Source organism: Mesoplodon bidens (genome assembly GCF_964165515.1).
Source record: "Mesoplodon bidens genome assembly, chromosome: 17".
In the NCBI taxonomy this organism is placed as follows: domain Eukaryota; kingdom Metazoa; phylum Chordata; class Mammalia; order Artiodactyla; family Ziphiidae; genus Mesoplodon; species Mesoplodon bidens.
Genome location: NC_138174.1, coordinates 24764749 through 24779836, shown reverse-complemented (window position 1 = coordinate 24779836; position 15088 = coordinate 24764749). Strand labels below are relative to the sequence as shown.

The window sequence follows — 15088 nt, the reverse complement described above, 5'->3', positions numbered from 1 at the left end:
TTGTCTTTTCTTTCTTTCTTGTTTTTGTTTATTTTGTCTTATTTATTTTGTTTTGTTTTAAATTTGGGGCCCCTTCAGTTATCCTAATCCTTATGAACTTTTCATTTCAAGAACTTTCTTTGGGGAAAATAAAATCACAAAGCACCTGAAGAATTAATACATATTTTGCAAAATATATACAAAACATGAAAAGTCTGTTCATTTGTTCCATAACATTTATTGAACGGCTTATATTTAAAGCACAAAGGAGAATACAATGATGAATTAACCATGACCCTTGCCCTTTATTACTTAATCCAGTTAGAGAGAAATAAAAAGAAATGTAAGTAGAGTAATGATTCATCTGCAAATCTGAGACCTCATAGTGTGGTTTCAATTTATTTTACTAGTCAGTCAATTTTACTGAAGTGCTCAAGAATTAAAGTAGTATTTGTTCCAAAGTCTCCTTTATTCCATATACTCTGAATCTTGGCTGTATTAAAAAATTCTACCAAGCATATTGACAATGCTTAAATTTTTCCATAAACACTCTTAGAATGCATCATTCTGTATAATATGCAACTCTCCATTAAGAATGTGTGTTAGTAATATTCTTTTTAAAATCAACATGTCATATAAGAAGCACCGTTTCTGGCATTTGAAAGTTTGAAAATGATGAAAACCTTAAGGAAAACCCTTAAAGTTTTCCTTAAGAAAATGTATTAATAAGTTAAAAATTTACAGTCTCTATTCTAGATTAAATCTTTTTTGAGTAAGCTTTTTTTAAAGGAGAAACTCTCTCTTATGATAAATATGTACAACATTAACATGAATTGTTAGCACTTAAGCAATTTGGGGTAATATTAACTTTTCTAAGCAACAGAAAGTCCTAAAAATAATGTTTGATCCCAAAATATGATTAAGTAGAAGAATAAGCAGATGATTAAACAGATATGATTACACAGAAAAATGAGTATGGTTTTGCATTTTTCTTCCCTTTTAGGGTCTAATACTTATATACTCATAACTTTGCATAAGTGAACTGAAAAACTGTATCTTCCTAAGTAACAGAAAACATATATATATATATATGTTTATATACACACACATATATATATTTCCAGCCGCTGCTGTATTTAGAATTAGTTCTAGAAGCAACTGGCAACATGAAGGAGTTCTGTTGCTCCATCCTTTTAGATGTTAATGGTTTCCTTCTGTAAATGACTAATGATATATTCTGTCTGAGTCCAAAAATAGAATTCTGCATCACACATGAGTACATGTAACCGTGGTTTTGGCTCTCCTTTAAGGGGGGCAGGGGGGAGAAGCGAGTGAGCAATTTTATTATGTTTGTATTTGACTGGGAGAAAAGTAACCTCTGGATGACCTCAATGTCCTAAAGTCTGAAGTTCTAAACTTTGTACAGATGTAATAAGTAATCTCATGGGGCGGGTGGGGGGAGGAGGCTTTATTTTTAGGCATGGCAAAATTTCCCTTTCCTCACTTCAGATTTTATTTTAGCCAGGAATTTTTGAACAACTTCTTAAACTAACCAGGGAAATGTATCCGTTGCCAAGCTTTCTAAAGACAAGGGAGAGATGAATTAATGGAAGTACTTCTCTACAATATTTTAGCTCCATTGTCAGGGCAGAATGGGGGAGAAGGAACCGATGGCAGTGCACACATTTTTTATTCGATTACAATTATTTATCATTTGTTAAATTTTACAGTTACATGCTGTTCATTTGGAATTAAGGAGGTCTTATATCCTAGCAGGGACATAATATAAAACCGACAGCTGATACATCCTCTCTGGGAAAAGAAGAGGCAGTTCGGAGTACAGGTAGCGAAAGTATCCTGATAAGCTGTGCGTGCCTGCTCAGGGCATTGAGGTACCCTTCTGGAAAACTGTTGAAACTGGTCCAAGGGATAAGCCAGGTAGCATGCAAGAATGCCAGGAGGGAAAGTGCGGGCTGTGCAAGTCAAGCACATCTTTACATTGAAAAACAGATTTTCTTTGATGAAAGTCCTTATAAGTGAGCAGCGTATTGGTCAGCAATGTTGCCAGATAACTGGATCTTTTGAGAAAATAAAATACTTCCTGAGAACCTGAAAATCTTGTACTTTTAAAGAATTGGTATATGTAAATTTGACAGTTTATCTGATAGCTGAAAATCTGGCAAGATTGTTTGAATAAATACTTCAAATGTAGACTCGTATTTAAATTTGATTGGTTTCCTGAATCAAAAATCACCAAGATATGTGCTTTTTATGACAGATTCTTCTGGCTGTAGAATTCAATTCAATGGCATTGGTATTTTGTTGGAAATCTATAAAGTAAAACCCTTATTCCAATGTGTTGGACACAAACCTTTATAAGCAATAGCTGGATATTGATAAATTCTGCTTCTAGGAGAAAGCCATATTGAAAAAAATTGTGAAAGCCAGAAAAACTAACTCAGGATTTATGATAATTATTTAGGCAAAGCCTGAAGCTAAAGTTGACTTATTTACTCAACGAAATACTGCTGTATCACTTATGCAATTTTTTATTCTTGACTAGAAACAGTCTAAAAGTACTGTTTGTAGGTAACGCTTTACTCTCATAGTGTGTTTAAATACTTAACAAGTAACAACATTACATTTTTTCCATATTTTCCTATTATGAATACTTAAAAAAATTTTCAGACTATTCTTTTCCCCACGTTTCTGCAGTGAGCGACAGTATGGATGAAGTTTAATTCTGGTGACGTCAATCCAATTTGGTTTGAACCTCAGTTCTACCATGTATTTACTGGGCAAATTATTTAAACTTACTGAGACTCAGTTTTCTCACATGTAAATATTGCTAAAGCTACCTCACTGGGCCTGTGGAAGAATAACACGGAATAATGTATGTAATCTTTTCCTTGGCACATTTGTCAACATTTAATAATTGATCCTCCTCCTTGAGATATTAATCACTTGCCTTCTGGGATACCACACCCTGGTGTAACCATCTACTTCACTGGGCACTCATTTTCAGTTCCCCTTGGTTGATTCCTCCTCACCCTCTCTCATTTCTTAATATTTCATTGCCCCAGGGCTTAGTCCTCAGACTTCTCTTTTCCACCCACATTCATTCCCTTAGTGATCTCTTTCAGTTTCATGACTTTAAATAACATTTATATGCCAATGATGCCCAATGTATGTTTCCTGTTCGGACTTCTCTGTTAAACACCAGAATCATCTACTTGGATATGTTATAGGCATCTCGAATTTAATCACACATCTAATCTCCCCCTCCAAATCAATTCCTTCCTCATCTCAGTTCATGGCAGGTCTATCCTTTCAGTTGCTCAGGCCCTACATCTTAAAGTTGATCTTAGTTTACTCTCTTTCACCTCATATATCTGATCTGTTCAGAAATCCTGTTGGTCCCACCTACAAAATATATCCAGAATCCATCATTACTTATGACCGCCATCCTCCTCCAAACTGCAATGATCTCTTGCTTGGATCGTTGTAAAAATCACTTCATTAATCTCCTTCATTCTGCCTTAGTACCTAAAGACTATTCACCAAAGAGGAGCTGGAGAAATCCTTTAAAAATATGTCAGATCTTGCTTCTCCTCTGCTTGAAACCCTCTAAGACCTTCCCCTTTCCTCACAGTCAGGCTGCAGAACGTTAGAATGATTTACAAGGCTCTACACATCTGCTTCCCCACCCTTCCACCCCGACCCTGACCCAACCCACTGAGTGACCTCTTTGACCTCACCTCCTTACACCCTCCCCCTCATTCAGTCTTCCCCACCATGCTTCTTTAAAGATGGAGAGCCATGTTCCAGCCTCTGGGCCTTTGAACTTATAATTCCTTTGCCTAGAACTCTCTTATTCCTGATATCTCTTCTCTCCCTCACCTCTATCAGAGCTTTGCTTAAATATCACTTTCTCAGTTAGGCAATCCCTGCCCGCCCACCCTGTTTTAAAGGCAACCTTCCTCCCAGCCTTCTATTTTACCCTCCCTTGCTTCTCATCTTCTGACTTAAGATGTAATTAATTACTTTGCTTATTGTCTACCTTTTGCACCAGAACGAAAGCTTTTGAGAACAAGGATTTTTGTTGTTTTGTTCATGGCAGTATCCCTAATAGTAGGCACATGATACATATCTGATGAATGAATAATATGCTTAGTGTACTATTTGGTACATACTAGGTGGGTAATAGGTCTGCAAAAACATTGTACTCCTTTCTATTGGATAGTACAGATTAACTTAGACCTGGAGAATTCTCATTAATTGAAACACAGACTGTCTTTTGATCTATATCTTCTGTTTGGAATTACTTTTAGCCTGACTCTGGGCATCTGTACTTTTCATTTGTGTTGTCTTACAATAGTAGTGATGGTTGGAACTTGAGCATCATTAGATACTAAAGAATTTCAGTGTATTACTGCAATGGCCTGATGCCCTCCCAAAATTTGTAAGCTGAAGTCCTAAGCCCCAATGTATTAGGAAGTGGGGACTATGGAGATGATTAGGTCATGGAGGTGGAGTCTTCACGAATGGGATTAGTGCCCTTATAAAAGAGACACGAAAGAGATCCCTGCTCCTACTGCCATGTGAGGCTACCATGAAAAGACAGCTGTCTAGGAAGTGGGTTCTCACCAGACACTGAATATGCAAGCGCCTTGATCTTGGACTTCCCAGGCTGCAGAACTGTGAGAAATAAATTTCTTCTGTTCATAAGCCACCTAGTCTACGGTACTTGTGTTACAGCAGCCCAAACAGACTAAGACAATTCCATTCAGTATATTTACATGGCTATCTCCACATAAAGAATGCCATTCAGGTTTCAGGTGAAATGTCATCTCCTAAGGGGAGATATCTCAGCACCCTTTTGAGTACTGTTTACCCTTTCATCTCCTCCTATCCCACCCCCATCATTCCTTAGGACCTTACCTTATTTTTATACAGCACCTATCACTACTTGAAATTGGTATTTATTTGTTGGCTTACTTGTTTGTTGTCTATCTCCCCAAAGAGAATGTAAGCTTCACAACAAAGAATTATCTAGCCTCAAATGTCATTAGTGCTGAGGTTGAGAAGTCTCTACAGAGAGGAGGATATTAGCCTGCCTTGTGGTACTGATAAAATACAACTCCTGATCCCGTCCTTCAGCGCCTGTCCTCAATCTTTATGAAAGCACCTATTTTTAGTTATAGGTTGAAAAACACTCTTGCCTTCTCCTTTGCATCAGTTACCCTGGGCATAATTAGACCATGTCATTACCTGCTGCTCATGGAGAATCACTTGACCCTTGAGGGGATTTCCCAGCGGTGCCACTGTCACAAATGGGTGCCAGGCTCCACTGGCTGCTCTTGGGAAGATGTCAAAAAGGTCCACAAAGTAGCCGCTTTTCCCAGTCATATTCATAAAGTATAAGGAAACGGAATTGCATGCAACTACATAGAGAGTATTTTCCTCATTTTCTGAAATGACAAAAAAGTGTTAATTCCATGGTCTGCAATAGATTTTCTGACTGGTCAAAAGGTCCAGTGAAAACTGAATCGTGAGACAGCACACAATCAGAACTCAGCAGATGATTTGCAAATGGATTGATTAGGTTGAAGAGCACTTTGAGGAGCAATTTCGCACCTGCTGTTAATGCACATTGGGCCACACCTACCTATTCCTGGAAGTAAGTATCTGGTCCCCTAAGAATTCTATAACATCTCATGCTAACACCATTAAATATTTAACACTCCTCAATGTCAGGGAATTCTTCCTTGTATGCAAGTATTTTATGCCTCAATAAAAGTCTGTTCCCTCTTATTTTATTATTGGCTCAGATAGACAACAGCTGGTCAACATCTTCTATGTGCTAATCTGGCATTTTCCAGCTAGTTACTAGATCTTTAGGTTTTTCTAGTAAATAAGTAATCCCATTTTTTGTTCTTAGCTCTATGGATCTTATTTTCCAAATTATCTTTTTTCATATTTGTGTATTCATTATTAAAAAATCTCTGTCTTTTCAAACTAGTACTTGACTAGGTCCATTTTTTGAATTCTATTTCAGTGCTTCGTCAAGTTTCAAGTGCATATGCATCACCTGGGGATCTAATGAAAATGCAGATTCTGATTCAGTGGGTCTGAGGTGGGGTTTCAGACTCTGCTTTTCCAACAAGCGCCCAGAAGATGTCACTGCTGTTGGTTTCAGGGCTTCCCTTAGAGAAGCCAGGCTGTGGACTATGTTTCCCATAATCTCTATTTCTGGGAACCCTGAAGCAAGGGATTAAGCTGCTTCTGTATAATAAACGCTATTAACATCACTCATCATCCAGGTATCTATTTACAGTGGTCATATTTTCTGAATCCAAAACTAAGACACAAGATATGAAAATCTGGAAAAAAGATATAGTGTATGTGTGTGTGCATGTATATGTCATGTCTACACATAAAGACCAAATATATAGAAAACTTAAATATATATAAAGATATGGTAAATTTAAATAAGCTAACATTGATAAGAAACACAAATCAATGGAAGGGCAGAAGAAGACATATTATTTAGGAGACAATGTGAACTGTGTGTGTGTGTGTGTGCACGCTACAGTTCTAAATATCAGATAGAATCACGCAACTTATAATTTAAGAATCTTTTTAATGCTTCTACTATCAGCACAAATAAGTTCAATTCAACATTTATTGAGCACCTTTGTACACAGTATAGGGACCAGGGAATATAATAACAGTATTAATAGAAACATAAAAAGAAAAAAATAAATAGAAATGTACTTCACGAACTTACAATTGTTCTCTTTAATTGCAGGCATTAAGTGCTGTTTGGTCTTTGGCTCAAATACACACACACACACACACACACACACACACACACACACACACACACACACACACACACACACACACACACACACACACACACACACACACACACACACACACACACACACACACACACACACACACACGTATATTTAACCCTGATGCTAACCCAAGAAAATGTTCTTTTCTCTCACCAATACAGAATAGGTAAAGAAACAAAGAAATAAAAAACAACACAAAAACCTAGTTTGCAAATGTGGACAACACTAAAATAGAGGGTTAAATTATGTGAGGGACAGCAAATGAGTTCATTTTTAAGGACCAATTCTGACTGGCTCATGGTGGCTGGCTGCCTGGAATGCTGTGTTGAGAATTGTGAGGCTGTGACATGGTTTAATGACACCTGTCACTGGCATGGGGCAGAGGATCACAGCATACTTACTTATAATCTCTAAATATGAGACAAGGACAAAGATCACAGCATACTTACTTATAATCTCTAAATATGAGACAAGGACAAAGTTCAAATTTTATCCGTAAGATTCATACTTATTCTCTACTAGTGGATGTAAAATATCTTAATAGGAACACCAATCTGTTACCAACAAAAACCCTGTACATTTTCAAAGCACATATTTTTACTCAACATAGCTGACGTTGGAGAAAACATCCACAGAACTTACATGAACAAAAACTTGCTTCTGAATTTTTGCCTGAATAACCTCCATTGTAGACAAGTTAGAGAATTTCTCCCTTTCCCCTGCCATCACTCCTGTTTATATCACCTTAGTAACTGCCATCAATTGAAAACTTCTGCCAAAAAGTACCCAGGGCACACTGCATGAATCAGTAGGTAATGGCAACAGTCCAGAGACGTAGATGCCAAAAATTCACATCCTTTATTTGCCATACTTTACAACGAGAGGTTTAATGACTGCAAATCCTCCAGTCCTGCTTTCAAGGTTCATGCAATCACCAAACTGGAATCCGAGCCAAAAAAATCCAATGTTTTTCCTTTTTCTTTCCCTCTTCTATTTTTAGCACACGCCTGGGTGTGTTTTACTTTGTGCTACAATTGTAATGAGAAACAGACCTATGCATATAAACTCAGCAGTGCTTATGTGGATTTCACAATAGTATTTTGTTAGGTTGTTATAGGAAATTAGTTCTAAATTACATATAATTGCCATCCAATCCAAGCATGACACAGTTACTGAGTCTATCATAGACTTCTTGATGTCTAGAGATTATTTTGATCCTGCTTTTAAAAAGATCAGTGCAGGAAGGAAAAATCAAAAGAATAAACTGACATACCATGTGATGTAGCGATGTCGCAGATTAAGTTAATTTCATCCAATGGTAACTTCCAGGAGGCACATTCTTCAGTAAAGGTTTGGGATCTTCCTTCATGTCTTTCTATCGGATACTCCTGTATGTTTATAAGTGCTGGACCCTACAAAAAATAGTTATCTGAGTTAAGACATTTGTGTAGTTAGCAAAAAGTAGAAAAGCTAAAGTTCTTCCAAAATACAGATTTTCAATTCAAATATTCCACATCTTGATATGCCTCTTCTCATTTTACTGACGAGCATGACACTTATAACAATCATAATACCATATACTTGCATTTATAAATGCTTTCACATGGGCTATCTTATTTAATCTCTCACTTTCTTTTCTTTTTACTCACAAAATATAGCAGATGTAAAATCCCATAGGAGTTCTCATTCCTTCATTCTTTCCTAAGCCAAGAGCAAGTTTTGAACTTCAAGTATTGGGACCCAGAGCTGTCCAAACCAGGAGAATAATTTTTAAATACAGTTGACTCTTGAACATTGATTTGCATGCCCTTACAGTCCTTAATTAATCAAAAATGTTTGGGTTAGATATTTACCATTTTGCCATCCATGGGCGCTCACACCCCTTCTATCTAGTCTGTATCTTAGGAGCTGGAAGACTAAAAACTACATTCCTCATATTCCTATTGCAACTAGTGAATGATATTCCTTTGCCCTTTTTCATGAAAACAAATATAATGGAGTAACCGTCCTATCTGACGTTCCTGAAATACAGGATAGCTCTTAGGAATTCTACTGGCCATTAGCCACTACCTACATTGAGTCCCTCAGAGGCCAGACTGGCTTAAGAATTAGAGCAGAAGTTAATCTATTCTAAAATAACATCAGAACAAGTCATTTCTGAGATTGAATGGATTTTCTCCAGAGAAGATATAGAAAAATGGATAACATTCAATATTCTAATGAAGAAATAATGATATCAACCTTTACATCTATATGATGAGTTTCTGCTGGACACAATAGTTTTTGCATTCCATTTCTTGACTGACCAATTGTCCAATAGCCCATGAAGGTCTGCTCTGGCAGAGGCAACCTGTCAAGGATTAATTTGAAGAATAAACATTTGTTCTTGTTTCCAAGTCATAGGAAAAAATAATGAGCCATATATTACCGACCACACAAGCAAATCTGAAGAACGCTTTACTTAGAAGTGAGTTATAGTTAATTTTATTAAAAGATAGTCTTTAATATGATATTTAAAATATACTTTGAAAAGAAAAAGATTTCACATTTCAGAAACTCAAAAGGTAAGGTCCTAGTCTGTTTTTACCTTAATGACAAATATAATTAGGGTTTACGTATTTTTTCCCTGAATTGGTAAATACTTAGCAATTTAATATCAAATTCCTATTACAGTATAGGAAGGATTTAGGAAAAACAATGGAGCAATCCACCAATTTTTTCATTCTATTCTCCTAAATTTGAAATCAAATAATAAATAGTACACAGTACTACCAGTCACATGCTTGTAAGTTGTACAGGGCAAGTTTCATAGGGTCTATCTTAGCACTTTAATTTTTTTTTTTTTTGCTTTGACTTGACATATAATATACCTGCAGAAACATTCATATAAATGTGCCACTTAGTCCTGAGCATACATGTGCGTCCAGCACCCAAGCATCACCAACACTCAGAAACTCCCATGGACCACTTCAGTCATTACCCCTACCAAGGGAGCTACTATTCTGACTTCTAATGGAATTATTCTGTGTTTAGATTCCATTTTATTTAAAGTTACATTTAAATAAAATAACTTGCGAAAACAAATACAGCAATGCTAAAATACAAAACCACAGACAAATTCTTTAGAATAAGTTTTTACTTTTTAATCATTTTCTTTGAATCTTTAAAAAAGGAACAATTAATTTGTCACTTAATTCATTATAAATTTCTTATTCCATGGTGAGTGAAGGTCAAAAATGATTCAGAGTTAAAATTCTTTAAAAATAAGGCATGTACATGTGGCTAGAAATTGAAATGTATGCTTGAAAGGAGCTTGATGATCATTAAAAGAGTATATATTGATATTTAGAAAATCATTTTATTTTCAGTGAAAGAGTAATCTGACAAAATATCTCCATATACTTAATAAGACCATGCAAGGCTTAGATATTTTTTGCATAGAATACGAAACCAGAGAAGACTGGTTCAAGATGGCGGAGTAGAAGGACGTGCTCTCACTCCCTCTTGCAAGAACACCAGAATCACAACTAACTGCTGAACAATCATCGACAGGAAGACACTGGAACTCACCAAAAAAAATACTCCACATCCAAAGACAAAGGAGAAGTCACAATGAGACAGTACGAGGGGTGCAATCACAATAAAATCAAATCCTATAGCTACTGGGTGGGTGACACAAACTGGAGAACACTTATACCACAGAAGTCCACCCACTGGAGTGAAGGGTCTGAGCCCCACGTCAGGCTTCCCAATCTGGGGTTCCAGCAATGGGAGGAGGAATTCCTAGAGAATCAGACTTTGAAGCCTAGCCAGATTTGATTGCAGGACTTCTACAGGACTGGGGGAAACAGAGACTCCACTCTGGGAGGGCACACACAAAGTAGTGTGTGCATCGGAACCCAGGGGAAGGAGCAGTGACCCCACAGGAGACTGAACCAGACCTACCTGCTAGTGTTGGAGGGTCCCCTGCAGAGGCAGGGAGTGGCTGTGTCTCACCATGAGGAGCTGGAAATGTTTAAGAAAGATCAAGAAGAATTAAAGAACAAACAAACAAACAGAGTTGAACAATACAAAAACTGAAATAAAAAATACACTAGAAGGAATCAATAGCAGAATAACTGAGGCAGAAGAATGGATAAGTGACCTGGAAGATAGAATGGTGGAATTCACGGCTGTGGAACAGAATAAAGAAAAAAGAATGAAAAGAAATGAAAACAGCCTAAGAGACCTCTGGGACAACATTAAATGCAACAACATTCGCATTATAGGGGTCCCAGAAGGAGAAGAGAGAGAGAAAGTACCCGAGAAAATATTTGAAGAGATTATACTCGAAAACTTCCCTAACATGGGAAAGGAAATAGCCACCCAAGTCCAGGAACTGCAGGGAGTCCCATACAGGATAAACCCAAGGAGAAACACACCGAGACACATAGTAATCAAATTGGAAAAAATTAAAGACAAAGAAAAATTATTGAAAGCAGCAAGGGAAAAATGACAAATAACATACAAGGGAACTCCCAAAAGGTTAACAGCTGATTTCTCAGCAGAAACTCTACAAGCCAGAAGGGAGTGGCATGATATACTTAAAGTGATGAAAGGGAAGAACGTACAACCAAGATTACTCTATCCTGCAAGGATCTCATTCAGATTCGATGGAGAAATCAAAAGCTTTACAGACAAGCAAAAGTTAAGAGAATTCAGCACCACCAAACCAGCTTTACAACAAATGCTAAAGGAACTTCTCTAAGTGGGAAACACAAGAGAAGAAAAGGACCTACAAAGCCAAACCCAAAACAATTAAGAAAATGGCAATAGGAACACACATATCAATAATTACCTTAAACATGAATGGATTAAATGTTCCAACCAAAAGACACAGACTTGCTGAATGGATACAAAAACAAGACCCATATATATGCTGTCTACAAGAGACCCACTTCAGACCTAGGGACACATTCAGACTGAAAATGAGGGGATGGAAAAAGATATTCCATGCAAATGGAAATCAAAAGAAAGCAATACTCATATCAGATAAAATAGACTTTAAACTAAAGAATGTTACAAGAGACAAGGAAGGACACTACATAATGATCAAGGGATCAATCCAAGAAGAAGATATAACAATTATAAATATATATGCACCCAACATAGGAGCACCTCAATACATAAGGCAACTGCTAACAGCTATAAAAGAGGAAGTCGACAGTAACACAATAATAGTAGGGGACTTTAATACCTCACTTACACCAATGAACAGATCATCCAAACAGAAAATTAATAAGGAAACACAAGCTTTAAATGACACAAGAGACCAGATAGATTTAATTGATATTTATAGGATATTCCATCCAAAAACAGCAGATTACACTTTCTTCTCAAGTGCGCATGGAACATTCTCCAGGTTAGATCACACCTTGGGTCACAAATCAAGCCTCAGTAAATTTAAGAAAACTGAAATCATATCAAGCATCTTTTCTGACCACAACGCTATAAGATTAGAAATCAATTACAGGAATAAAATGTAAAAAACTCAAACACATGGAGGCTAAACAAGACGTTACTAAATAACCAAGAGATCACTGAAGAAATTAAAGAGGAAATCAAAAAATACCTAGAGACAAATGATAATGAAAACATGATGATCCAAAACCTATGGGATGCAGCAAAAGCAGTTCTAAGAGGGAAGTTTGTAGCTAAACAAGCCTACCTCAAGAAACAAGAAAAATCTCAAATAAACAATCTAAACATACCCCTAAAGGAACTAGAGAAAGAAGAACAAACAAAACCCAAAGTTAGCAGAAGGAAAGAAATAATAAATATCAGAGCAGAAATAAATGAAATAGAAACAAAGAAAACAATAGCAAAGATCAATAAAACTAACAGCTGGTTCTTTGAGAAGATAAACAAAATAGATAAACCATTAGCCAGACTCATCAAGAAAAAGAGGGAGAGGACTCAAATCAATAAAATTAGAAACGAAAAAGGAGAAGTTACAACAGACACCGCAGAACTACAAAACATCCAAAGAGACTACGACAAGCAACTCTATGATAATAAAATGGACAAACTGGAAGAAATGGACAAATTCTTAGAAAGGTATAACCTTCCAAGACTGAACCAGGAAGAAACAGAATATATGAACAGACCAATCACAAGTAATGAAATTGAAACTGTGATTAAAAATCTTCCAACAAACAAAAGTCCAGGACCAGATGGCTTCACAGGTGAATTCTATCAAACATTTAGAGAAGAGCTAACACCTGTCCTTCTCAAACTCTTCCAAAAAATTGCAGAGGAACGAACACTCCCAAACTCACTGTATGAGGCCACCATCACCCTGATACCAAAACCAGACAAGGATACTACAAAAAAAGAAAATTACAGACCAATATCACTGATAAATACAGATGCAAAAATCCTCAACAAAATACTAGAAAGCAGAATCCAACAACACATTAAAAGGATCATACACCATGATCAAGTGGGATTTATCCCAGGGATGCAAGGTTCCTTCAATATAGGCAAATCCATCAATGTGATATACCATATAAACAAACTAAAGAATAAAAACCATATGATCATCTCAATAGATGCAGAAAAAGCTTCTGACAAAATTCAACACCTATTTATGATAAAAACTCTCTAGAAAGTGGGCATAGAGGGAACCTACCTCAACATAACAAAGGCCATATATGACAAACCCACAGCAAACATCATTCTCAATGGTGAAAAACTGAAAACATTTCCTCTAAGACCAGGAACAAGACAAGGATGTCCACTCTCGCCACTATTATTCAACATAGTTTTGGAAGTCCTAGCCACGGCAATCAGAGAAGAAAAAGAAATAAAAGGAATACAAATTGGAAAAGAAGAAGTAAAATTGACACTGTTTTCAGACGACATGATACCATATATAGAGAATCCTAAAGATGCCACCAGAAAGCTACTAGAGCTAATCAATGAATTTGGCAAAGTTGCAGGATACAAAATTAATGCACAGAAATCTCTTGCATTCCTATACACTAATGATGAAAAATCTGAAAGAGAAATTAAGGAAACACTCCCATTTACCATCACAACAAAGATAATAAATTACCTAGGAATAAACCTACCTAGGGAGACAAAAGACCTGTAGGCAGAAAACTATAAGACACTGTTGAAAGAAATTAAAGATGATACAAACAGATGGAGAGATATACCATGTTCTTGGATTGGAAGAATCAACACTGTGAAAATGACAATACTACCCGAAGCAATCTACAGATTCAATGCAATCCCCATCAAATTACCAATGGCGTTTTTTACAGAACTAGAAAAAAAAGTCTTAAAGTTTGTATGGAGACACAAAAGACCCGGAATAGCCAAAGCAGTCTTGAGGGAAAAAAACAGAGCTGTAGGAATCAGACTCCCTGACTTCAGACTATACTACAAAGCTACAATAATCAAGACAATATGGTACTGGCACAAAAACAGAAATATAGATCAATGGAACAGGATAGAAAGCCCAGAGATAAACGCACACACCTATGGTCAACTAATCTATGACAAAGGAGGCAAGGATATACAATGGAGAAAAGACAGTCTCTTCAATAAGAGGTGCTGGGAAAACTGGACTGCTCCATGTAAAAGAATGAAATTAGAACAGTCCCTAACACCATACACAAAAATAAACTCAAAATGGATTAGAGACCTAAACGTAAGACCAGACACTATAAAACTCCTAGGGGAAAACATAGGAAGAACACTCTTTAATATAAATCACAGCAAGATCTTTTTTGATCCACCTCCTAGAATCATGGAAATAAAAACAAAAATAAACAAATGGGACCTCATGAAACTTAAAAGCTTTTGCAAAGCAAAGGAAACTACACACAAGACCAAAAGACAGCCCTCAGAATGGGAGAAAATATTTGCAAACAAATCAATGGACAAAGGATTAATCTCCAAAATATATAAACACCTCATGCAGCTCAATATTTAAAAAGCAAACAACCCAATCAAAAAATGGGCAGAAGACCTAAATAGACATTTCTCCAGAGAGGTCATACGGATGGCCAAGAAGCACATGAAAAGCTGCTCAACATCACTAATTATTAGAGAAATGCAAATCCAAACTACAATGAGGTATCATCTCACACCAGTTAGGATGGGCATCATCAGAAAATCTACAAACAACAAATGCTGGAGAGGGTGTGGAGAAAAGGGAACCCTCTTGCACTGTTGGTGGGAATGTCAATTGATAT

General features: G+C 36.6%; 1 protein-coding gene across 3 annotated transcripts in view; it reads right to left on the bottom strand.

The window, feature by feature from the left end:
• VWA8 (von Willebrand factor A domain containing 8) overlaps positions 1-15088 on the bottom strand; it is a 378001-nt gene that overhangs the window by 119444 nt on the left and 243469 nt on the right. For all 3 annotated transcript variants that reach the window (XM_081214571.1, XM_081214572.1, XM_081214573.1), the window contains exons 27-29: positions 9087-9195; positions 8119-8257; positions 5251-5450 (exon numbers count right to left, since the gene is read on the bottom strand). In XM_081214571.1, coding sequence (XP_081070697.1) covers positions 5251-5450; positions 8119-8257; positions 9087-9195 — 448 coding nt within the window. The remainder of the gene's footprint in view (positions 1-5250; positions 5451-8118; positions 8258-9086; positions 9196-15088) is intronic.